Consider the following 27,596-nt stretch of genomic DNA (forward strand, 5'->3'; position numbering starts at 1 on the left):
GCAATCCTGAATCATAAAATAAGCTGGTAATCCACACAAGCACAATACTTCTTACTTCTTTAGGAGTCCCAAAAGAAACGGAAAGATTTTAAAACATTTTATAAAAGATATAGGGCAATAAGCAACAAGCATTGGTTCGATATCAAAACAACTTACTCAGAAGTAAGTCGTATTGGCTATGAAGGAGTGCCTTGCACGAATGGACTAAAAACTGACTTTTTTGCACCCTTAAGTTACAAAGGTTAGATATTTGGAAACGGCAGATCGAGTTTAGGCAATATTTTTCAGTAGTTGACAGGTTGCTGGAGGTGTTACTTTTCTGTATACAAAGAAATTGCGACGTCATAGGTTTGTGTCTTTTGTCTTTTCTGAGGTTTTTATTATTAGTTATACTGGTTAAATTATAAACGGCACTATTGATAATAACGACAGTAGGACAGGCGTTATTTGTTTAAAGGTCTAGTGACGAAACAGGGCATTTCAGCCGTAGCCTTAACTGTTGCATCAGTAACTGACAACAATAAGTAGGAATATTACTTTCATCATCATATTTACAAGGTTATGAGAATGTACTAGGAAAGAGCGTTATAAAAAATTAAAAACTATGAAATGTGCCCCACCCCTTTAATCAAACTACACCACACATATCCCTGCCTTTGACCTCTTTCTGGGTTACTCTTGAGGCTCCCGCCTCTCTCAATTACATTGCGTTAGTATCCAAATCTTTTTCAGAACACAATAATGTCTTCTGTGCTAGTTTTTAAATATAGTTGTATGCAGCAAACAATTCACACCTAATAATCACGTCAAATGAGAAAAAAATCATACTAAATCTCAATGTAATAGGCGACTGGTAACTGTGTTCTTTAGTTCGATTGCAAAACACCATTATTGAGGCCTAATTCAAATGCGACACAATTTTTATTTTGTACATATAAACCATGTCATGTCAAACATCTGATGTACAATACCCAGCAACAATCATGCATGAAGATAACAATGCATTCCACAATCACTGTCCTACTAAAGAACTACAGTAAATGTTTGATTGACAGTTTAAATATTTACACTTATTATTGTAAGCCTAACCTTTCCACACTAGTGGTGTAAATATGTATGTCCAACCACAGTAAGTAGCTGACCTGGGTCTTTCTTGTTACACCAAACTACACCAGTACTCTTGCAAATATTATTTTTTTGACGTTAGGTGAATTATGCCACAAGGTAAAGTAAAGTTGTTACCATATTTCTTCCTAACAGTTAGTTACTAAAGATTATGATGTTGATATGATGACACTGAATTGTATTATGCATTGTTTTTGTATACAGATAACACGAATGAGGCCGGTGGAGAGGAATCACAAATAATTGAGAGGCAGAAGAAGAAAACATTGAATTACATAATTCTAGTCTCGTGTGTAATTCTTGTCGTATTCTCACTTATCCTAACCGTGTTTTTTGTCAGTCAGGTAAGTTAACGTCATCGTCTTAAGTATCTACCATCGCTCAACCACACAGCTCCGACTGAGATATTCAAATTGGTTTAACGTACCAACCGGTAGGATAATGTATATGCATGTATTCAACTTGCTCGTCGCTGAACAGATGGCGCAATGTTTCAAAAGTTAAAAGTGAACAAACCTCTGATAAAAGAGTACATAGGTTCCAGCACAAGCTTAACGAGGTCAGCACTTTAATCGCTTCTAAGAGAATAAAAAAGTCGAATAACTTCAGAAAATTGATCAGCATTATAACTGTTATAGGAGAAACATTATGTGGTGTGTTAATTTGTTTTTCTGCACGTCGAATATTGGCGTTTAATTATTGTTATGACAACGTTAACTTGCACGCGAGCACGAAGCAACGCCTGCAAAGATAATACAGAATTAGTTCACCTTTATGAACGTGACTGTGTAAGTTACCGTCAACAAACCCATCCCTGCTCGGTAAATTGTTATCAAGACAATGTGTGCATACAGTCCCTATCAGGCGATTTAATGCAGTAATAAAACAAGGGCCGCAGCAAGGCTGCAGAAGCTCAGCTGAACTTTTATTTTAGATATTTTGTTTTGATTGACAATATTTCTAAGCAGTTTATCCATATTATTTTGTGCGAAAAATATAACAAATAAGTTGGATAACGGTATTATGTAATATTGTGACGAGCCCGCTTCCTCCGATAGTAAAACTATATCGGGACTCGCGATAGAAAGGTACTGGGGTATCTTGATGCCGTATTTATGCTTCTTCAGGAGATGTCTCGAACGGAAGAAAACAATGAGTTCACAGAAAAACAATTTGACAAGATCGGATTTGATTAATGATTCGGTATAATTTCTTCTCTGTCGATTCTCTTTACAAATAAAACTAAATTACAATGATTTGACTTGACCTGACTCCGTCAATTAAACAATTAGGAGTGATGAACTTTCGGCGGAGTGATAAATTTGCTGACCAAGTGATAAATTTACTGACGGAGTGCTCAAACTTTCGGCCTCCTTTTACTTTTATACCTTACTTCTACAAAATCCCTCTGCGCACAATCAGTAGGCAGCCAATGACCTGACCATCCTGTATCAACTTAACGATATAAAAATAAGTGCGCTGGCACTGATCTGCCCTGATTGGTTGGGAGTTTGGAAGTCCATCCCCTTTCTATGGAAACTTCCATACCACGTGAGAGAACCTTCTCGAATGTTCCACAGACATAATGGAATCTATTTTGGGAAAAGGCCCTGTACCAAGATTCAATAAGATAGTTAAAAACTTCTCGTGGGAAAACTGAATCCATGACCTAGATAAATACATAAGAGGCCTGTAAGGTGTCTCGATGGAGTGTGTCGGTAACATCAAAGAGATGGTATCACTATTTCATAACATCCCCCTCAATCTTTTAAAATTTTTGGATACTCCAAAATTTTAACATCATACTGCTTTAACTTATCATTATCTCAAGAAGGTAGAGTACTGTAAGCACATTCACTAATATTCATTGACTTCAATAAATGGTCTTATGTATCTCAAAGGTTAACATCTTGGTTACGAATTATTAAAATGATCATATGGTATATACATTGACACTACAGTATTCTCCATGAAAATTTTTTTTGTGTACCTCTTCAATATTGATGACATCATATGTAATCTAAAAAAAAATATCATTAAGATATCTTAAAGTTACATGACACAGCAAAATTATGTAGTATCTCTTACAAAATACATTTATGCACTTCATACATCAATAATACATTTATATCAAAAGTGAAATCATGCCGTGATTGGGGGAGAGATCAGAGAAAACTAGACTTAGTAATCTTTTAACTGAACAGAACACCTCAGCGTTCCATAAAAATTCGTACTCTACAAAAGAACCTTAAAATATTACAAACTCATTTACAAATTACCTCCTCTTTAATGAAGGCATACAGTAGTTTCAAAACTGCTTTGAAACCCTGTGAATCATATACATCCACTTCAAGAAAATCAAGAAAATGCGACTCGATAGCATGGTGACCCTAGGTATGCACTCCGAATTGATAGTCTAGTAAAGTACCAAAGTACTAGATATTCGATACCATAAAAGAGACCCCATAGACTATGACATCAACAAATCTTTCTTCAAATTTACATAATACTTAACATCTTGTCTTTTAAACTTCTTGCTGAAATTAACTTTTGCATGAATATTTGAGGAAAAGAAAATATATACATAAGTTCCTCAAAAGATCTATACTTTCATTTGCTTCGATAACTGTTGCTGTAAGCAAAAGTTGCATATCACCAATGCTGTCTCTGAATAGCCTTCAATATATAACATAAATGATGCAATGTAAATATCCTTAAAATATTTCTCAATATATGAAAACCCATGTTGCTAATATTCCGGATATGTTCTAATTGCCGGGTAAACGTTTGAACGAATTCATAAGGAGAAGTAAGGTATAACTCATTACACATTTGTTATAAAAGATGAAACTAGGTCACTTGGTGGCGTTTTTAACAATAAAGCTTTTATTGTTACACCATACAGTACAATGACTTCCACTTAATAGGTATGCAGGTAATTGCCTTGACGCATTCCATTCATACAATCGTGGGTAAAACACCTGTTCATCTGAACTTAAAGCAATTATGCAGTTATACATATTAACCATATAATGTTTGCAACATCCTGCCTGGATTGCCTGTAATGTTCAATCCCTTTTCATGGAGAAAATTCATTATTTCCCCTGTGTTGGAATACTTTCCTACATTCCACCAAAAATCATGACTCTTAAAGCCTGATGGAAAACATGGTGTCTGATAGGTGACCAGAACCTGTAATTCACCCAATTTGTATCGAGCACGTTGGACTTTCATGTCTCCTTGTGGAGCATTTGCAAAAACTTTCTTTTGCCTTAATATGCTATCTCTCATGGAAGGATATGGAAGTGCTAATCCTTCATTATGTGCTCTATTCTCTAGAAAGGATGCAACATTCATTGGCTTAGTGGTCATAAGACACATGATGTGATCTGAAGTTACCCCTGGCAAAATGTTACCAAACTCATCATGAAACTCAATATGTGCATCTTGCATGACATTAACATTTTCTGCATTAGAAGTGTTACTACTCAAAACATTTCTCATTCGAGCAAGCTTTTCACTTGATGAACCTTTTGTTTTCAAGACCTGACGCAATTTCTGAATGTTAGTGATATTCTTAGTTTCAGAAGATGCTCTTACAAAACATGGTTTAAGCCTGTTATAATTGAATACATCACTAAGAATTTCTCCTTTGAGAGTGGCCAACAAATAATGAGTCCTATCCAAAACTTGATGGATTACTAGTGGTCCACACCATTCTGCAGCAATTTTGCGAGAGTTCGCAGTCAAGGAGGAAGACGTTGGCTTATATAGATACACTAATTGACCCGTTGAATAAATTGCACCCTTGTCCAGTTTTGCACTTATCTTAACATTTTGAGCATCTTGTTGCTTCTTTTGTAAGACTAACATTACCCTAGACAAATGATCAAATCGTTTCTTTAACAATGCAGCATATTCTCCATGAGATTGTGATAATCCTGCCATTGGATTGAATGATAAATTTGTAAGATTTGGCGGCTTACGTCCAAATGCAAGTTCAAATGGGCTATAGCTACCTAACTGAGGAGACGAAAATGTGTTATATGCATAGGCTGATGTTGGGACAAATCGTACCCAATCCGTACCAAACTGATTTAAGTTCACTTTGAGGAAATTTGAAAGAGTCTGAATGTGTCTTTCAACCTGTAAGCTTCCATGATTGCTTACACTGATGAACTTTTGTTCAATGCCTAAAGCCTTACTTAAGAGCTCCACTAATTTTCCTGTAAGAGAAGCTGCCGCATCACTTATGATACAAGACGGTGGACCAAAGGTTGTGACTACCCTCTGCAATAATGCTTCACATATTGTTTCAGCATCAAGAGTCTTAAGAGAAACACATACAACAAATCTAGTGATCTCATCACAAACAACCATCAAATGTTTAAATCCTGTAGCCGTTGTGGGCATAGTCTTGAAATCCAGACTAAGTCTGTCAAAAGGACGATAAGAATCAGGAATGCGAGCATGATATTGTCTCAATTTGTCCGGTTTCTTACGGAATTCTTGACAACGGAGACATGCCTGAATATAATTACTGATGCGTTGAAACATATTGCGCAGATAGAAATGCTGTCTAATGGTCAAATATGTACGCATTACACCCTGATGATTACTTAACAAGTCATCGTGATATCGAGATATTATCTGTTCTACCATAGTCTCAGGTACGACTAACTGAAGAGTCATCTTAGCATTATTAGTCTCATGCAAAAATATCCTGAATAACAAACTATTACATAACAAATAATCCTCTGCTTGAGAACGAACAGTTCTAGCATGCTTAGCATTACTTGGAATAATGTCATGTGCAAGAAAATCATAAATTGGTTTGTAGTAAGGACAAGTTTGTTGTTGAATTTGCAACTCTTTTACATCAAATGGCAGATCATAGTTTTTGATCAGCTTTCCTTGAATTGCCTTCATGACTTTATTCAATTCCTTTTGTTTTGGAATGTGCCCTGTAACCAAATGATCAATGTTTGTTATGACTGGCTTTGGCTGAGAAAATAATTCTGGTGGTGGTTCTCTGATTACCTCTTGCACTCTATGTCTACTCTGATCCACTAATCTTGGCTCTGAAGGTTGAGAAACACTTGTAAAATTTGGCACTACTAATACATCAGGACTATATGTATGTCTATTTTCACTCGGCATAGAAATAGTAGGCCTTTGAATATGTGTATCTCTCTTATCAGTAGAAATAACTGGTGTAGTCGTCTTTTGTGACTCAGATTGTGGTCTCTGTGTAACATGATCATTAGAATGTCTTGCCTTAGGAACGGATGTCCTTTTAGCTCTATTTGTTGATACTTTGGCTGGGGAATCCTGCTTGGACTCCTTTGTGACTTTATTTGGAAATAAATCTGGAACCTTGACTCCCATTGACCTTGCCATTGACCTTGTCATGATTGGATTAAATGTCTCCTTAGGTGGAGTTGAAAAATCCTCACAAGAATTGACCTCTTGAGCAACCTGATCTATTTCAGAGTGAAATTCCTGTGGTGCTCTAGACAAATAATCTGCCAAAACTAATTCTGAGCCTTTCTTGTAACCAACCTGAAATGTATATTCTGACAATTTGAACAGAAGTTTACGTAAGCGTGAAGTTGCTGGTTCTTGTTTTGACTTAAACAATTCAACAATGGCAGAGTGATCAACATATGCCTCAAATTCTACATTTTGCAATAAATGTTTGAATGCTGTCACATTAATAAATAGACCCATCATTTCTAATTCAGTTACACTATACCTCTGACATGCTGGTGGTAATATCTTAGAGTAATATGCAATAATATTCTCTTTGCCATTAACTCTTTGTGTCAAGTATGATCCTGTTGCTACTCGTGATGTGTCGCTATATAATACAAAACGACCATATTTCTGTGGCATATGCAATATAGGTGGATTACACAACAACTCTTTAATACTTTGAAATGCACACTGATGTTCCTCTGTCCATTTAAATACCTTTCTCTTACGACTCAAATGATGTAATGGTCTCAATAGTGCTTGAATATTTGGGTAAAACGAAGCCACATAATTAACTGCACCTACAAATCGTCTTACTGACTTAACATTGTGTGGTTTCGGTGTGTTCCTGATTGCTGCACATCTGTCATGTAAAGGTTGGATACAAGCCTCACCTTCTGGGGTTATTGAGAGCAAATGTCCCATATATCGGACTGAATTTTGAAAAATGCTACACTTTTTCGGAGAGATTTTCAATCCGTTGTCCATTAAAACCTTAAAAATTGCCTTTAGGTGTTGTTTGTGAGATCGTTTGTCTGCACTGTACACAATAATATCGTCATGATGAGCAATACAGAACTTATTTGAATTTGGGATCGTTGCCAAAATATCATTAATTTTCGACTGAAAGATCGCTGGAGATAAATTCAATCCCTGTGGTAAGCGTTTATAATAATAATGCTTTCCTCCATGAAATGAAGCAATACCTGTATATTGTTGTGCATGAACACTAAGTGGCAGACAGAAGAATGCAGACTTTAAATCAAGAACACCCAAAATTTTGGCTCCAGAGTACCCTATGGTACGGATAGTCTCATTCAGTAATGGAAATGGGTGATTGAGACGTTTTATTCTACTATTCAAGTAGCGAAAATCTGTGACAACCCTTTTGTCTTTTGTTCCCTTCTTTGGAATGAGGAAAACCGGTGAGGTATAAGACTGATGTCCTACCGCTAAGATTCCTAATCGCACTAATTTGTCAAGCTCACTGGCGACAATGACTTTGTCCTCATCTGAAAGTCTATAGGGACGTATGTAAAATGGCTCATCATTAGTAAGAGTAATATCAGCCTCATAATTTGGACAGTGAGATAATTCACCATAAAGAGAAAATGCATCTCTATGTGAGTCTAGAAATTCATAAATGCTTTCTGTTTCTGAAGCATTCAGAATACTTTGTTCCAAATTAATGTTGTCTCTCATGATTTCCTGTTCGTATTTGGAAACCAGGGGATCATCGGCTGTCAAATGTGGATATCGATGTAAATTATATCGTGTAATTTCATCACGATTCTCTTTAGAGTTAGAATTGGTTTGAAATAGAGACGGTTTTTCGATGTCTCTCATGACATTGAGAAAATCTAGAGAATCAATAGGTATGTCTTCTGTGACCGTAATGATATCTGCTAAATCTAAATGAGCCACTGTGCGAGAAGGATGCAGACAAAATTTCTGATTACCCATGTTCCTTAGTAGAATCTTTGTTCTACCTTTATGCATTTTTACTAACATTCGTGAAGGACACATACGAGATATTAGAGGAAACGGTTTAATAACCACATCTGCATTTCGTGCATATAGTGGAAGACGTCCCTGTACAGTAATGTATCTTTGCTGACCTGGGTAAATAACAAATCTCTGCACTGGCCTAAGGAAAACTTTGGCTTGTTTAATTCTAAAACATTTTGTGGTAAAGTCCAAAGATCCATTCAATTCCTTCAGAGTTTGACTACCTAATATTAAGTCAATGCCTGTCAGGTTTGCAGCAATTAAAGCAGAAAGTTGAAATTCATGACCCTGAATTTTGACCTGAAATGTTATCGTGCTATACGCATGAATAAACTGACCATTACCCAACTTTAGGTTTACTACATCAACTGAGACTGGTTGTATAGAGGATAAATACTTTGAATTTTGCACTGTAGAAGAAGAAATGATAGAGCGTGTCGCTCCACTATCAAACAACAATGAAATTCCTTTACCATCATGTAAAGTACCTCTTACAAAATTACGTGTGTCCAGTTGAATATCCACACTACGGTCGTTCCCTGTATATCTAGAACTAGGAATATTACTATTCTTCCAAATATTATTTGCTTTACGTTTCGATCTTCCCTTACTTGGTACTTTGTCTGGAGTCACTGTATGATGAGTGCTATCATAAGTGCTCCCTAATGAAAATTCTGTGTTGGTACTTTCTTTACATTAGCCTCCATTTCATGGCTTAGGCGAATTTGGCAATATTGTGCAAAATGACCTCGATTTTGGCAGTAGTAACATGTGATTGAAGGATTAAAATATGGTAACCTTCTCCTGTTATTATTCTGACCTGTCCTAGGACCACGAGAATCACGAGAACTATATCTTTGCCTCATATCTTTTGGATTGTCTTGCGATTCTGACCTACGTGACTGATCAAACTTGGTTTCTAACTCCTGAATTTTATACACAACTCGTGTATCTCAGAAGATGCAGAAATAGTAGGAGTCTGAACAGAAGATGCTTTGTCGTGCATTGCCATAAATAGTTCGGAAGAAGCTGTGGGTTGACTTTGGATTTGTAAGTCAAAATAGCATTGCACTTTCATGACCAAATCTGCAATTGTTGCTTGTGGTGATGCAGACATTAACACTGCTGAACGACATTGCAAAGGCAGGGTCGAGATGAATTTATCTCTAATTTGGTCCTCGCCATAATTTAATTGTGCTGCAGCTTTGGAAATTTTGGCCAAATGAGCTTGAGCTGTATCACCTGGCGTATAGCTTAATGCATGAAATGCCTGTGATTTAGCGTAGGAAGAAGTGCCTGGACTGAAACGAGCAAGGAATTGTGTGCGCATATCAGCAATAGTTGAAAAACTTTTGTTTTCAATCCAGAGTCTGGCTTGGCCTTTAAGTGTTCGCTTAAATATGCGACATATTTCATTAAATTCTTCCGCTACAGCCTCAGGGGTGGTTTGGGACGGCAATTTATGCACCTCTAAATAATCTTCAAATCCCAAATAATGAGCTTCGGCTAAATCTGCATCAATTACATCGCCCTGAAATTGTGATGGCAAAAAATCAGTGGGCCTATGTTTCTGCATAACATTAACAGAGGTAGAAGTTTCCTGTTCACTGACTGACATTATGCTGAATACAATTAGGCTAGTTATGAGTATACAACATGAGCCTTTACTTAATTGAACACATTATCGACCGTTATTAAATACAAATAACAAATATGCAATACATGGACACGATTAAAATAACCTAACGGTACACTCTGATCTCAAATAGGGGTTGGGATACAAATTGGCATGATTTCACTCACCCTTAAGTTTAACTAAGAACTGGTACTGGAACTGCAAACGATGACTGAAGTCCCTCGGTTAGTAGTAGTAGTAGCGGCAGGTAGTAACAGGTGGGTAGTAGCAGGTGGGCCTACATCTCGTATGCTGCAGATTCGTTCGCCGTTAACATCGGGTAGAGTCTAGGCTTAGATCGCGAAAATGTTCAGTTCTGATGTTTAGAGCTGTAGTATTCTACGTACTAGTTGCGCGAATGTTCAAACGCGAACTGCATGCTGGGTTGATTAACGTTAGTGTACAGATCAGTGGTTCCGGTGTACAGGCTTAGGCTAGTACAGGCTGACTTCCATCGCAGAGTGTATGTTAGGCTAGGTCGTGAACATACGTTGTGTTCCTCGTTAGGTCTTCGGGCCAAAAAAATCTCCTGTTCGTTATTGAACGTAACGAACGAAAGTTGTGAAAAGTTCCGTTACCGTTTCGTTCCTGAAGAAAGCAACCGATCTCCACCATGTAATATTGTGACGAGCCCGCTTCCTCCGATAGTAAAACTATATCGGGACTCGCATAGAAAGGTACTGGGGTATCTTGATGCCGTATTTATGCTTCTTCAGGAGATGTCTCGAACGGAAGAAAACAATGAGTTCACAGAAAAACAATTTGACAAGATCGGATTTGATTAATGATTCGGTATAATTTCTTCTCTGTCGATTCTCTTTACAAATAAAACTAAATTACAATGATTTGACTTGACCTGACTCCGTCAATTAAACAATTAGGAGTGATGAACTTTCGGCGGAGTGATAAATTTGCTGACCAAGTGATAAATTTGCTGACGGAGTGCTCAAACTTTCGGCCTCCTTTTACTTTTATACCTTACTTCTACAAAATCCCTCTGCGCACAATCAGTAGGCAGCCAATGACCTGACCATCCTGTATCAACTTAACGATATAAAAATAAGTGCGCTGGCACTGATCTGCCCTGATTGGTTGGGAGTTTGGAAGTCCATCCCCTTTCTATGGAAACTTCCATACCACGTGAGAGAACCTTCTCGAATGTTCCACAGACATAATGGAATCTATTTTGGGAAAAGGCCCTGTACCAAGATTCAATAAGATAGTTAAAAACTTCTCGTGGGAAAACTGAATCCATGACCTAGATAAATACATAAGAGGCCTGTAAGGTGTCTCGATGGAGTGTGTCGGTAACATCAAAGAGATGGTATCACTATTTCATAACAATTAGTCCCTTTCCTCCCATACGTTTTTCCCCTTACCTGATGCTCCAATTCAGCAGAAATACTTTGTTGCAACGTTAGAATGTTTAAAAATTTGTTTTGAAAAACAAAACATAAAGATAAATGTATTTATTTTATTTTCATTGAAACGTTTGAAACAAGTTTGAAAAAGTCAAAAGGCTGTAATTACCGCTAAGTTCTGTTCTTGAATACTTAAAATGCAGAACAGCCTTGCAGAACAGAATGCAAAACTTTATTGAGGTTTGATGGATGATTTCAGGGTATGACAGGGTATGATCCAATGTTATCCTTGTAAGATATCATGACTCAGCTCATCTCCGTCGATCTGGTGGTGTTGTGGGTCTAGAGGTAAAAATTTTTGGGAGCATGCCTCTTACGTAAAAAAAGCACTTCCTAGCTAATAGCAGTTACAAACAGAAAATCCTCTTCATGCTGAGTGACAGATTAAAGACAACAATATCAAAACTATTCATGCAACTTGCTCATTCGTCAAACTGCAGTGGATTTAGCTTCCAGGTGCCGCACTACCCTGATGGGAGAGGAAACGGATCTCCTAGTGCTTTTGTCCTTGACCTCTATTTTAGGTCTGAAGGAAAGCAGACCATCAAGAATCGAAGAATTTGAAATATTAAGTGGCTACAACAAGCACTGTACCCAGACACATGTCAACTTTTACCATATGTACATGCAATTTCTGGCTGTCACACAACATTAAGGTTGTTTGGTATTGGGAAAGTAGTACCACTTACAAAGTTGAAAGGTAATCCCGACTTCAAACAGCAAGCAGAAATATTCTCCAGAGAAACGACAAGGGAAGACATAATGTCTGCTGGTGATAAGGCTCTTTCTTGCTGGTATGGGGGATCCCGTGAGGAAGGCTTATGTGAACTTCGGTACAGGTGGTTTGGAGAAAAATCGCGAAGAGGACCTCAGCGGTACAAGTACACTTACTTTCTCCCACTGCAGCGGTGGCGCGCTATCACAGTGCCCGTGTACAAGAATGGATGAACTAAGGTTCCAATTTGATTCCAGAAGAATGGGAGTAGGAGGTAAACTTGAACCAATGAAAACAGACCTGCTACCTGCTCCAGACACTCTTATGAAGGTGATGCGATGTAAAAACAAACTGTGATACACGGACATGCACCTGCAGAAATCTTGATTTAGAATGTTAAATAGTGTGTGGCGAACGCAAAGGTATAAACTATACAGATTCACCACATGTATCCACTGAGAGATTGGACGTGGAGCTATCGGAGGTTATTATGCCTATTTTCGTAACTTGTTATATAGGCATTCTTTGTATGGCCGTGTTGAATAATATAGTAATATGAGTACGATATAGTCTAGTCAATCTGTTTTAATATGAGGGTAAATGGGATAGTTTTATAGTGTATGTTTATTATAATGTTAGTAGTTTTGCTATTCTATATACCAGGGATAATTTTGATATTGCGGGGAAATGGCAGGATTTGGCGGGAAAACGGCAGCCATCTTTGATTTGGCGGCCATCTTTGATTTATTCTGGCTCAAATGCAATGTCAAAGGTATGCAGGGACCATATTTATATATATATATATATATATATATATATATATATATATATATATATATATATATATATATATATATATATATGTATAATATACAACGTGCATAATATCTACTAATATCAGGTTGTGTACCCACCTATATTATTGAAAATAGCCGTAAAGACGACCATTTTGTTTGTATGCAAATTAGCCAATTTCACCTGGGTATATTTTCTACTTTTTTATATGTTTCTAAGTATGGTGTCTGGAGACATTTGCAACGCAAATCGTTTCTTTTGCAATAGGTCTAGTCTAGGTTTAGTCTAGGTCAAGCCATTATTTTGTACAGATTGACTGGCCTAATTACCGTGTATAGCACATGGTAACCTTACAGCAATGCTCTTTCACGGTTAACAGCCACTCATCTTTATCCCACCCCACACGAAAATTTGATGAGAATCCATATATGAAATTGATTTCTCTTGTGAAAACAGTGTGCGAAAGTCCATCCGGGATTTTTGTTCCCTCTCTAGCATCCATGTAAGTCGTGGTTTAATTTGGTCCTATAGGCTTGTGTATAAGTGCCCAAGTCGAATTTTGTCGCAGGATTCCTTGGACTTTGTCCGACATTCTTACCTTCCCGCCAAGGAACTTCTTCATTAGCCTTCATTCGATCGGATATCACCTGATATAGCCTACTAACAGTATGAATTTTTGAGCTGCAGATCAAGACAGCAGATGGACGTAACGAAATTAACGCCGCCGACAGCATCAAAGTAGCAAAAATTACCACAACTACAGAACACTTCTTACATTGGAAACTTTTGATTTTTGTTTTCAGAAGCTTCCCTGTTTTATTGTGGGTGATCGATAGAGGTAAACCTGTGCAAGTGAAATATTACTTTAGAGTGCGGCACTTACTCATAGACCAAATAGAGCCTTAAGTTTAAATAGTAACAGCCTAGCAGTTGAAATACTGTTAACGTTTCTTCATATCATTGCAAGTACAGGACCTTCCATTTTAAAAATTTTATATGTAATTAATCATACTGAAATGATGATTATTTTTAGGCGAGTACAACAGCAGTTAGAAATCCTACAATAACGAATACAACGCCATCAACAACATCCATGGTTTGTCATCTAGTAAACATTTTATTTACCAATCGAAAAGTTTTTAATATAAAATGTGTCGTTTTTATCTTTAGCGTCACTGTTACAGTATTATTGGGGATGAGGTTACAGCTTGTAGAAAGGAGATACCATATCACTTTATTGTACTCATGAGCCATTGGCTCAAATTCTATTGCAGCCTAGATGCTATAATACCTTTATTATTCTCATGGCCAGAATTTTTTCTAGAATGAGGAGTAATTGGTGTATTTCGTAAAACCAAATACTTTTAGCGGTTGTTACAAATTTTCAATGTAGTAAATAAATCATCGCAACAGAGATATGTCGTGAAATACGCTAATTAGCCGGTGTCATTTATATTGAATCACTAAATGCAAAGCATTTTATAACATTTAACGTTTGAAACAATGCAAGATCATCTGATACATTCATCCCAAATCGTATTGAAGCTAAATTAAATCAAAGCAATGCATTGATATGTTGCGTTCGTTATCATTCGGATGGAAAAATTCTACGTTTCTAAATGTTTGGGTTATATATTATTAGAGCAAAACAAACAAATTGTTTGCCGTAAAAGAACATTTTTGAGAATGCTTCCTGTTCTGGTTAAACTTTAGCGACCAGTTTAGTCTTGCTAGAAATATTATATAAGTCATTTAACACCTAATTTATTCGGTTATGTATCTCCGAAACGTAACATCTACGTATGTTATAGCATAACATGCTAACTTACACTGTAATTAATTTATTTTGCCACAAGAGTCAGTTTAGCTTAGTTTACGGAAACATCAATTTAAAGTAAAAGTTGCGCCTTTTTGTGGATTAAATCACATTATAATTTCCTATAAAAGACTTAATGCAGACATATTACTACGCATTAACTTGTTATAACTAACATGATATGCTTTCCTGGAATCGCAGGATATCGCAACTAAGATAGCAGATTGGACGTAACGAAAACAACGCCGCCAACAGCATCCAAGTAGCAAACATTACAACAACAAAACCTTTTCAAATTAAACACTTTTCGTTTTTTTTTTTTTATCAGAAGCTTCCCCGCTTTATTGTAAAGTTATAGAAAGAAGTAAAACTTTTGCAAGGGAAATATAACTTCAGAGTGCAGCACTTACTCATAGATCAAATCGAGCCTTAAATTCATATACTAACAGCCTGGCTGTTGAAATACTGTTAACGTTTCTTCATATCATTGTAAGTACAGGACCTTCCATTTTAACAATTGTATATGTAATTAATTCTACTGAAATGATGATTATTTTTAGGTGAGTACGACAGCAGATAGAAATCCTGCAATGAAGAATACAACGCCATCATCAACATCCATGGTAAGTCCTCAAGTAAACATTTTATTTACCAATCGCCCAGTTTTTACATAAAATGTGTCGTTTAAATCATTAGGGTCACTGCTACAGTATTATTGTGGATGAGGTAACAGCATGTAGCAAGGAGATACCATATTACTTCATGGTACTCATGAGCCATTGCCTTAAATACTATTGCATAACATAAGTCATTTAACACTAAATTTATGCGGTTATGTATCTCCAAATGGTTGCATATAAGTATGTTAAAGCATAACATGTTAACTTACACTGTAATTAATTTATTTTGCCTTAAGAGAAAGTTAAGCTTGGTTTTACGGAAATATCAATTAAAAGTAAAAAGTTGCCGCCTTGTTGTGGCTTAAATCACATTTATCATTCCTATGAAAGGCTTAATGCAGACATATTGCTACGTGTTAACTTGTTATAACTTATATCATATGCTTTCCTGGAATCGCAGGATATCGCAACTAAGATAGCAGATTGGACGTAACGAAAACAACGACGCCAACAGCTTCCAAGTAGCAAACATTACAAGAAAAAGTTTTTTAACATTGAATACATTTGATTTTTTGATCAGAAGCTTCCCCGCTTTATTGTAGATGATCGAAAGAGGTAAAACTTGTGCAAGGGTAAAATAACTTCAGAGTGCGGCACTTACTCATAAACCAAATCGAGCCTTAATTTCATATACTAACAGCCGAAATGTTGAAAAACTGTTGACGTTTCTTCATATCATTGCAAGTATAGGACCTTCCATTTTAACAATTTTATATGTTATTAACCATACTGAAATGATGATTATTTTTAGGCGAGTACGACAGCAGATAGAAATCCTGCAATAACGAATACAACGCCATCAACAACATCCATTGTAAGTTCTCTAGTAAACATTTCATTTACCAATCGTCCAGTTTTTACATAAAATGTGTCGTTTTTATCTTTAGCGTCACTGTTACAGTATTATTGTGGATGGGTTACAGCTTGTAGCAAGGAGATACCATATTACTTCATGGTACTCATGAGCCATTGCCTTAAATACTATTGCATAACATAAGTCATTTAACACTAAATTTATGCGGTTATGTATCTCCAAATGGTTGCATATAAGTATGTTAAAGCATAACATGTTAACTTACACTGTAATTAATTTATTTTGCCTTAAGAGAAAGTTAAGCTTGGTTTTACGGAAATATCAATTAAAAGTAAAAAGTTGCCGCCTTGTTGTGGCTTAAATCACATTTATCATTCCTATGAAAGGCTTAATGCAGACATATTGCTACGTGTTAACTTGTTATAACTTATATCATATGCTTTCCTGGAATCGCAGGATATCGCAACTAAGATAGCAGATTGGACGTAACGAAAACAACGACGCCAACAGCTTCCAAGTAGCAAACATTACAAAAAAAAGTTTTTTAACATTGAATACATTTGATTTTTTGATCAGAAGCTTCCCCGCTTTATTGTAGATGATCGAAAGAGGTAAAACTTGTGCAAGGGTAAAATAACTTCAGAGTGCGGCACTTACTCATAAACCAAATCGAGCCTTAAGTTCATATACTAACAGCCGAAATGTTGAAAAACTGTTGACGTTTCTTCATATCATTGCAAGTATAGGACCTTCCATTTTAACAATTTTATATGTTATTAACCATACTGAAATGATGATTATTTTTAGGCGAGTACGACAGCAGATAGAAATCCTGCAATAACGAATACAACGCCATCAACAACATCCATTGTAAGTTCTCTAGTAAACATTTCATTTACCAATCGTCCAGTTTTTACATAAAATGTGTCGTTTTTATCTTTAGCGTCACTGTTACAGTATTATTGTGGATGGGTTACAGCTTGTAGCAAGGAGATACCATATCACTTTATTGTACTCATGAGCCATTGGCTCGAATACTATTGCAGTCTAGCTGCTATCATGCCTTTATAGTACCTTTATAATACTCATGACCAGAATTTGGTTGAGAATAAAGGAGTAACTGGTGTATCTCGTAAAACCAATTACTTTTAGCAGTTGTTTACAAATTTCAATGTATTACATAAATAATCGCAACAGAGACATGTCGTGAAATACGCTAATTAGCCGGTGTCATTTATATTGAATCACTACATGCAAGGCATTTTATTTAAATTTAACGTCTGAAACAATGCAAGATCATCTGATACACTCATCCCAATTCGTATTGAAGCTAAATTAAATCAAAGCAATGCATTAACATTTTTCATCCGTTATCAATCGAATGAAAAAAAAATCGCTTCTTCATGTTTGAGCTATATATAAGTAGAGCAAAACAAACAAATTGGTTGCCGTAGAAGTACATTTTCGATAATGCTTCTTGTTCTTGTTAAACTTTAGCAACCAGTTTAGTCTTGCTAGAAATATTAACTTTTAAAACATCAGTTATTTATCACTAAGTTTATGCGGTTATGTATCTCCAAAGGGTTGCATATACGTATGTTAAAGCATTACATGTTAACTTACACTATAATTTATTTATTTTGCCTCAAGAGAAAGTTTAGCTGGGCTTTACGCTAATATAAATTAAAAGTAAAAGTTGCGCCTTGTTGTGGTTTATATCATATTTATCATTCCTATAAAAGGCTTAATGCAGACATATTGCTACGTGTGAACTTGTTATAACTTATATCATATGCTTTCCTGGAATTGCAGGGTACCGCAACTAAGATAGCAGATTGGACGTAACGAAAACAACGACGCCAACGACGTTTGCAAAGTAGCAAACATTACAAAAAAAAGTTTTTTTTACCTTGAATACATTTGATTTTTTTTTACCAGAAGCTTCCCCGCTTTATTGTAGATGATCGAAAGAGGTAAAGCTTGTGCAAGGGTAAAATAACTTCAGAGTGCGGCACTTGCTCATAGACCAAATCGAGCCTTAAGTTCATATACTAACAGCCGAACTGTTGAAAAACTGTTGACGTTTCTTCATATCATTGCAAGTACAGGACCTTCCATTTTAACAATTTTATATGTAATTAACCATACTGAAATGATGATTATTTTTAGGTGGGTACGACAGCAGATAGAAATCCTGCAATAACGAATACAACGCCATCAACAACATCCATGGTAAGTTCTCTAGTAAACATTTCATTTACCAATCGAAAAGTGTTTACATGAAATGTGTCGTTTTTATCTTTAGCGTCACTGTTACAATATTATTGTGGATGAGATTACAGGTTGTAGCAAGGAGATACTATATCACTTGATGGTACTCATGAGCCATTGGCTCAAATACTATTGCAGTCTAGCTGCTATAATACCTTTATAATACTCATGACCAGAATTTGGTTGAGAATGATTGAGTTATGGGTGTATTTCGTAAAACCAATAACTTTTAACAGTTGTTTTCAAATTTCAAAGTATTACATAAATAATCGCAACAGAGAAATTTCGTTAAATACGCTAAATAGCCGGTGACATTTATATTGAATCACTACATGCAAAGCATTTTATTTAAATTTTAACGTCTGAAACAATGCAAGATCATCTGATACACTCATCCCGAATCATATAGAACTAAATTTAATCAAAGCAATGTATTGATATTTTGCATTCGTTATCATTTGAATGGAAAAATTCTTCGTTTCTAAATTTTTGGTTTTTATATTAGTATATCAAAAAAAACAAATTGTTAATCGTAGAAGTACATTTTTAAGAATGCTTCTTGTTCTTGTTAAACATTAGCAACCAGTTTATTCTAGGGAGACATATGAATCATTTAAAACATATATCATTTATCACTAAGTTTATATGCTTTCCTGGAATTGCAGGGTACCACAACTAAGCTTCAGACCTCGAAAAAATATCCCTACTATGTTAACATCCAAGATTACGCAGACGAGCCAGGGAGACACAATTTAATTTTGGGTAGTACTAGGCCAGGGGATATCCTTCTGTTCACAAGCAGACAGAATGTGCATGGCACGCTGTTTGAAGTACAGCATTACACCTTCCAGTACAGCCAAAAGCCTACTGAAACAATCTCTGGAGTACTAGTACGGGATAAATGGGACGATGACACTGGCGGATATCCCGAACTGATGGCAGGTGGTCCAGGACAAGGCTATGTTGTGGTAAAAATAACCTCACAGCAAAATCGGGGTTTCTATTTTTCCTTTTCTGTCTATGGTCGAAACACTTGACGCATGTTCAGGCTGTAAAATAAATTGGTTCAAATAACCAATAAAAATCAGATTAGCTAATATTAAATTAATCATGTATTCAATATATCGTATAACAACTTAGAATTACTTAAACTAACAAATGTTTGAAATTTAATCGGTTTAATATCTGTAAAGTATTTGTTTCAAAATGCATATCTCGTGGCCATGGTTTATTAATTTGTATCTCATAATCAAAACTTTGCCATAAATAGAGTAGATATTGTTATTCAAGTGATACAATTCACACACGAGGCAGATTTTAATCATAGGCATACTTTTAAGGGCTCAAGATGGATTAGCGTGAAATTCACGAAAGTTCATTCATTGATTCAATGTCTTTTGAGTATCAAAATAACAATTGTCAAGGCAAAGTGACAGAGCTTGTTACATGTTTTGCTACGATTGCCATCGCAATAAGATGTATACGTTTAATGAAGCACTTATTGTTTACAATGTATCAAATATATATTTACCTCACATTTGTAAATCGTAACATGATGTAAGGAAAAACAAAGTTGCTTTTATTTTTGTCCAACTGCTTGGACAAAAATAAGATCATTGGATAATTTGTCCAAGGAACAAAGAATCATCTCATAATACCATAGAGACAAATACATGTTATAAATAGTAGCAGCAGCGGTTATGAAAACCATATCAACGCTCAACGAGGATAAGATTCTTAACATGACTGTAGTATTTGCATGGTTGTAATTGTTTAAAGGATGCTTGCCATTTTTGTTTAAATCAACATTTAAAGTACAGTCGTTTAGCAATGTAGCTTGCACTATGACGGTACTATTATTCTAGCTTGCAAAGTACTTATTTCATGCTTCCGCGGCTAGGATTACTAAACAGTGTGCTTTGTCTGATTGTCTTGGCTCTACTCGTGATCTACTACGAATTCGAAGTTTTGATAGGGACACAACCAATGCGATATTTAATGATATATTTTGCTAGGTTTGGAGATCATCTGTGGATGTCAGAATTGGCACGATTGACAATTGATTAAATGGCTAAGACATTGATTAGTTTCGAAGATTTATTTACAGTTCTATGTAGAGTTGCCAGTAGGCCTATGTCTAAGATTAATATATATTACCCAAGTGTTTGCAAAGTCATGTTCACATGCATGGGTGACCTATAGGACGACACTGAATATAAATGTGTACTACAGATCGGACTATATATTGAAGGAAGCTTAGCAAGAAGCATCAACTCATAACTTAAAGACAATTTTTCATAGCTTTTTCGATAAACTGTACATGTATAAAGACAATATTGTTAATTCTCTCAGGATATTACAAGTTTTTTGACAATGGGCAGTATAACATACCAAATTGGTATGAGTAGCTGAACTGAAGTCTGCGTGTGTTCACCGAATAAGAGGAACTAACCTTTCATGAAGGAATCATGTACGTACAACAAGCATGCATACAGTTATTGCCGAAATTGCTGTGAACGCTCTTGTATCATTGTATGTATGCGCGCACAGGAGGACAAAGTGCAGACTATTTCTAAAAATAGTTATACTAAGCTTATTGTACTTAATTATTGTCAAGCAAAAGATTGTGTTGGTTGCGTCCCTTCATGTAGCAGTTCAATTTTAGTGTACACACCAGCTCAGTAATGTAACTATTTTATAAGGTTTAAAAGTTTAACCGAATTGCTATTAATGAACAGGCTGACTTTAATGATCTCTCCAAAGTCAGAAGCGATACTTGTCTTTTCAATCACGGTCGTTTTGGACCGATTTTGAACTTTAAGTATCATTTAAAACCATGCTTGGTTGATTGGGGATACAAGTTTCTTCGACATTATCCCAACACCATTAATGCTGGAAGATGTTGTAGCTTTTGGCTTTTCTTTCCTTAAGTTTTTAATTTTCGTCACAGAATTCTACCCCTGGCATTCGGTTCTTATGTTTTGTTTTGTTATGTTTTTTGGAGGGGAGGAATGTTTTAACTTTGGTAGCCATTATTTAGCGCAACCATAATTTTGTTATAGATATTAATACTATAGCTTTTATACACATTTTCATAACATATCAGTATGCAAATTTAAATGTACTAATATAAAAAGGAGCATTGATCAATATATTTGCATTTTCACAGTGTTGTTTTTCTACATATTATTGTCATAAAATATACCCTCAATATATGATATAGTATTCAAATAGCGCCACCTAATTGTTGTACGCATGCGCTTGTTGTGCAGCTCCTTATATTATCGTACACAGTAAGCGCCATCTGTTCATCTGGGATGGCCAGTTTAAGTGATAGACGACGTAAGACTCATGGTCTGTTTCCTTCGAGCAGTTAGTTAAACTCATGAGATTACGAAAGGTACATCGAATCGTGAAGGCGGATTTGTAGTAACATCATACAAAGAAGTTCGTTTATGTGTTAAGAGAAACCGAGGAAAGTTTATTTTCTGTTCCGCGTTTCGGATGTCTCTTTCTTCAAAACGAGATTGGAGCGTATAAAATTGTCACAGTATTGTGTTCTTTTCTTCTGTCCGAAAATAATTTGAAGCGATTTGAGATGAAGTCAGTTTGACCTTTAACAAGTTACAAGAATCATCTTTCAGTAATGGTCACGTATTTCCGTACTCTTGTTATACTTAGTTCTGCAAAAGAGAAAGAAAACCAAATGTCTTTATTTTTCAACGGATTTCCTCCGATACCTCAAATGGGATTCTCGATGTTTCTTCTTACTGAATAGAGAGCAGTTTGGTGTTATGGTTGTGTACAGCAGCAGCACAGTAGTGTTTGACGCTTAATTATTTGACGTGCACAGTCTCTGACATTTCATGGAATCCAATTGTTTTAATCGGCTAGTTAGAAGTGATCTGATCATAGTCAAATATCGTAGCCCATCCATGAAATCAGTTACAGTATCGATCATTTAAAAGAAAATAATTAAATCAAACTTGAGGCCTGTGTCAGATTTCATTGCAATTCATTTTGACGGTGATTTCCCAAGTTAAAAGATCATTTTATATAGTTTTTCATTGTGCGAATCAGTCCGTAAAAATATGCCTGCAAAATGGTTCAGCACGTTTTATGATAGAATCCACAGAGGTCGTGAAGTTCCTACTGAAGCTGACGATGGGGACTTTTATAATACGAAGAACGGTAAAAATCATGTAGAGAACGGCGATAATCTACATATGGGAGAGGTATGCAGCATATTCGACAGTCCTTACCGCATACTTAGGGTAAGTGCCTTTCATTATGATATACAAAATATTAAGTTATTGTACCAGAATTGCAGTGGAAAATGCGATAATATATATATTTGTGAGGTATGCATGAATTATCTTCGACAGTAGTTAACGCAAGCTTAGGACAAGGTTTTTTCGATAAGCATATCAAAATATACAATAAGTTGTATAATTTCATTCTTATAGTTAAGAAATGTAAGCAAATTCACTCGGCACATAGTCGTAGCTATGAACCTGGCAAAATCATTACTTCTTCACGTTAAAAGTTACTAAGTTCACCTTGATATCTTAATCTTAGCTTATACATCAGATTCTGTTGATCATATCTGAAACCGACAGACCTATACTGGATATAAAGTAATTCGGTGTCATATGTACAGTAAACCGAGTACGTTGTATAGTAACATATGTAACACATGTAACGACCAAGATTTTTGTTGGTGTCTGCGAACTCTATATATACACCACGGTATTTTACACAGATGTTGAACAAGTTATTCGGACCGTCTGCAATTTTATTCAATGCACTTTTATTCAATGAACAAGCTCCACTGTTTCAAATTATAATGTTATTGTTCCTATGTAATGGCATAAGTGTTACATCACTAAGTATAATAAATGAGCACAGGTACTAGTCGATTGTTATAAACTAATTAGTGCCCCGTCACCCAAAAGAGATGTTCTTGTCAAATCCCAAGCGTTTGATTTGTGATGAAGAATTCGTTGCAGTAAACTTGTTAAAAAAATGTGCCTTTTTAAAGTTCTTTTTAAAAACCACTGGTTAAGCTATGGTAGTCTGCAAACTTCTTTATTGGCGACCCATAAAGTAGTTTTTGCATGTGAAGCGCGACCCACCTTGTCGGACCACGCGAAACCAAGAGGATATGTACAAAATTCCTTACATAGACGTATGGAATAATCATGCAAACCGGTTTGATCATAATATGTGCAACATATAAAATGAGTGAAAGGGGCAGGTAAGACTTGAAAGAGAAAAAAACTATAGGACCTTTTGTGTTCCATTTGGCCACCAAACATAGTGAGGTCTACGCAATATTATGGTATTCCCTAGATATGTACTTGTTACACCTTTCAGGAAAGTTTTCGTCACCCACGAAATATTAAATATGGTATATACAGTAAGTCGGAATAATAATTCCTGTGATGCGCTGTTCCTCCAAGGTCCTCTGTCCAGATTTAACTAGCTATATTTGAGCGTGTAGGAGAGTTGTGACTATAATGTTATACTGATTTTCATGTAAAAACCAGCAATGAAACAAACCTTGAACCCATACAATTTGTCTATCATATACATTTCTTCTCCTTGTGCATAGCTATGTATTTATTTCGGTAGCACCTAGGGGAAGAATGCTTTTCAGGTCAGATTGATGTAATACTTGTTAAATACACATACAATGGATAATAGTTTGAACCTCAATGCTTTCATTATTCTTATGAGAGTCCAAAATGCGGCTTGCTAGACTTCTGAGTGTATTACAATTAGATTCTGACAAATTATTTATTGACTTATGACAGTGTTTGCTCAACTGAAGATGAGCTTAAGCGGGATGAGGAAGTGCAGTTGCGTAGAAACAACATTGTGGAAGATCTTTTGAACCTTTACCAAGACCCATAGATATATTTAAGAAACCTAAAGGTGACATTTGAAGGTAGAGAGGGGGAAGGCATGGGGCCTTATAAAGGAATGATGACAAGTTTATGAAAGGAAGTCACCAAAGAATACTTACTAGTGGAGCATGTATTTGTTCCAAAATTGCCGCTCCATCGTTGTAGAAGGGAGAGTGCAAAGTTGACAGCAACTGGCAGAGTACTCACCCATTCGGCAGCACTAACAGAAACACTGCCATGCCGTGTTGCAAGGTGTGTAATCATTTCGATGATGTTGGAAGAGGTTGACACACAATACCTCTTGGAGAATTTCTTCCTATATGTATGTCCGAGTGAACAAAATATGTTGTCTAAAGCTCTATCTGCCTCTGGGTTACAATGCAGAATTACAGAGGCTTGAAGTAATTTGTTTGTGTTATAAAACCTCATCTATTAAAAGACAGAAATGAGAAGCAGATATGAGCACTAAACATAGGAGACAAGATCAATGGCAATGAAATCTGTCCAATGTTGACTTGAGACTTTGAAAATTTTAATGACTTGGATAATTGACAAAAAATGCAAGTTTTTGCAGAATACACGTTTAAATTCTTTCTAGTGTCATGATATTTTGCAATTGTATGTAGGTCAAAACATCATCCATGAAGGTGTAAGTTTATGTTGACACCATTGGTTATTCTTCATTTTGCATGATTGCAAAAAGTGGTTATTCTTCATTCTGAAATTGCAATTCTAGGGGGTCTTGGCATGGATGACAATGAAATTAACTCATTGGGCAATGTCTATACCTGACTCATGTGGCCGTGCCTTACAGTTAATTTCAAACCTGATTAGCTCCATGTGACCATCCAGATGCCACAAAAAATTAGGACCAAGAACAGAATATGGACGTCTTGTGACAGCTTTTCCCCATCTTCTTGCTGTACCAATAGTGTCAACATTTTCTAATGTATATCCCACACTCTTCTTCCCTGCACTTTAATTTTAACTAGTAACTAGGCATCATCCATTAAAAGTCAGAAATTATTTTTTTCACGTTTGTAATGAAATAGTGGTGATAAATTTGTTATAATTAATTAAATACTGAATGCTAAAAATCTGGTGTATACTGTTCACTGAATTCACAATGCGGTGAATGGAATGAATGAGACGGCTGAGGGTCACATTCTTATACGTATGGGTACAACTGTAGCCCTTAATGCAATGAATTACATACATTCTATCATTAGACAATATCAACTTTGATCTGTAGAGACAATTTCAGCTTATTTAGTTATACTTTTGCATTTGCAATTATTTTGACAGGTTTACATCTTCATCGCAACTAAATTCCTTTCAGATGTAAACTGTAAAGTTTAACATGTGTACTGAATATGTTTTAATTCTTAACATATGTACCACATCCGTTCCTTCCTCTATATATCGAGAAGTTTTCTTAATGTGTGTACTATGAATGGTGTGCATATTAACATCTTTTTGCTGATTTGGGGTTTAAATAAGGATGCGTGGAATCTCATATATATCTCATTCCCACACAAAAAGTTGCATGTCAACTGATATAAATAATCCTCACCTTGACATCACAGTTCGGAAAGTCAGCATGCAGGCATCTTATACGCTCTTGCAAAGCTTCTTGGGTGATATCTGAGTAAGCGTTTTTATTGTTCAGCTACATTTTCTTGAGAGATGTCGTCTTGAGAGACGGCGAACACTTGATTGATTTTTCCATTCACCTTTGCAGTAATTGCATTCGTAAAAGCTGACCTTGGGCGACCCCGATGACCTAAAATATAAATGTAAAAAAATGTGTAGTGACTGATCGATACTATACACAGTACCTGCATATCATGATCCTTTGTTTTTCTATGATTTCGGTTGCTCCATGCAATGTGCTGCCATTCTCTGATGGATTTTGTTTTAGATATTTCTTTTTTCCTTTTCTTCTTTGAAAGACAGAGTACAGTCTGTTGACAAGAATTGTGATGAAATTACTAGTTAACAACAGCACTTAACAGGGTATATGTACAAACATTCTGAAAAATTGTTGATTACTATAAGTCAATTAACATTTATCATAAAGTATCTGCGACGTGTATATGATATAACACAGTAATTCCTCAAGTGATAAAAATGTCATGGTAGGCAATAAAGTGCAAACATGCTTTTACCACATTCCGTAATTATGCTGATGGCTGACTGTTTCATTTTAGCAAATTAATTAGGTGCATCAGCTAGCCGGTTGGCCCCTCACGTCAAATCGTTTTGTCAAAAGTGCACATACCTGCATAGGCCTAGTTAAGCCCCTAATACGATTTGAAAGCAGTGGTACAGCACATGAACCATTAATTTATTATTCGATTTAGATTTTAAGGCTAGTCTAGAGGCCTACACATCCGAAGTTACACTGCAGTGCTTAATAGGCCTAGATGATATCGAAAACTTGAAAGATGCAATTATATTTTTTCTCTGAACGTTAGCCATGCTGTAAGATTGATCTGTGCAGACGTTGAATACGCTAGACCATATCAATATGAACACTCTGAACATAAAAATAAAAAACATGTTCTGTACCTGTGTTAAGTTGAGTATGTGGGAAATATGAGCTACTCCTGCCATCATCTGTGCCGTTGGCACGTGTACTGGAACTTGAAGCTGGCAATGGCATAGCTTGTACTTGTAGTAACGCATCAAAACGTGTCAACATTTCTCTGATTGTACCTTCGGCAAATTCGCGGAGCGTGTTATGAATGCTTATAACATGGCAATGTGAGCTACACATAACTACCGATGGACGAATCAGATAAATAATTGGTTTTTCTGCTCCATGCATTAGCAAATTTCTTTAATTTTTTTCATATCCGTCAAATTTCTACAATTTCTTTTGGTTTCCCTAATTTCACTTATATCAAGAAGTTCTTCGAAATATACCTTAACTCACTCGACTTCCTTACGATCAGAAGATTTTATTGAAGAGGAAGTACTGATAAGACTTCTTATTTGGGTTTGTGCAGTTATGAGGAAAGTCACGTGCACCGGAAACTAAATTTTGGAAATCTCTAATTTGAATTCTTTATAAGTCGAATTCAATTCTGGATATCTCTAATTCAAATTC

The 27,596-nt window shown here is 35.9% G+C and overlaps 2 protein-coding genes across 2 annotated transcripts in view; both read left to right on the top strand.

The window, feature by feature from the left end:
- The window catches only part of LOC139974481 (uncharacterized), a 65,260-nt gene extending 44,452 nt beyond the window's left edge, over positions 1-20,808 (top strand). Inside the window, exons 3-8 of the mRNA XM_071981663.1 lie at positions 1,330-1,469; positions 15,371-15,433; positions 16,242-16,304; positions 17,112-17,174; positions 18,474-18,536; positions 19,241-20,808. Of these exons, the coding sequence (XP_071837764.1) occupies positions 15,401-15,433; positions 16,242-16,304; positions 17,112-17,174; positions 18,474-18,536; positions 19,241-19,612 (594 nt within the window). The 5' untranslated portion in view covers positions 1,330-1,469; positions 15,371-15,400 and the 3' untranslated portion in view covers positions 19,613-20,808. The remainder of the gene's footprint in view (positions 1-1,329; positions 1,470-15,370; positions 15,434-16,241; positions 16,305-17,111; positions 17,175-18,473; positions 18,537-19,240) is intronic.
- Positions 20,809-24,538: 3,730 nt separating this feature from the next.
- The window catches only part of LOC139974480 (receptor-interacting serine/threonine-protein kinase 1-like), a 240,480-nt gene continuing 237,422 nt past the window's right edge, over positions 24,539-27,596 (top strand). The window contains exon 1 of the mRNA XM_071981662.1: positions 24,539-24,606. The gene's annotated coding sequence lies outside the window, so the exon portion shown is untranslated. The remainder of the gene's footprint in view (positions 24,607-27,596) is intronic.

Source organism: Apostichopus japonicus, chromosome 9 (assembly GCF_037975245.1).
Source record: "Apostichopus japonicus isolate 1M-3 chromosome 9, ASM3797524v1, whole genome shotgun sequence".
Lineage (NCBI taxonomy): Eukaryota > Metazoa > Echinodermata > Holothuroidea > Aspidochirotida > Stichopodidae > Apostichopus > Apostichopus japonicus.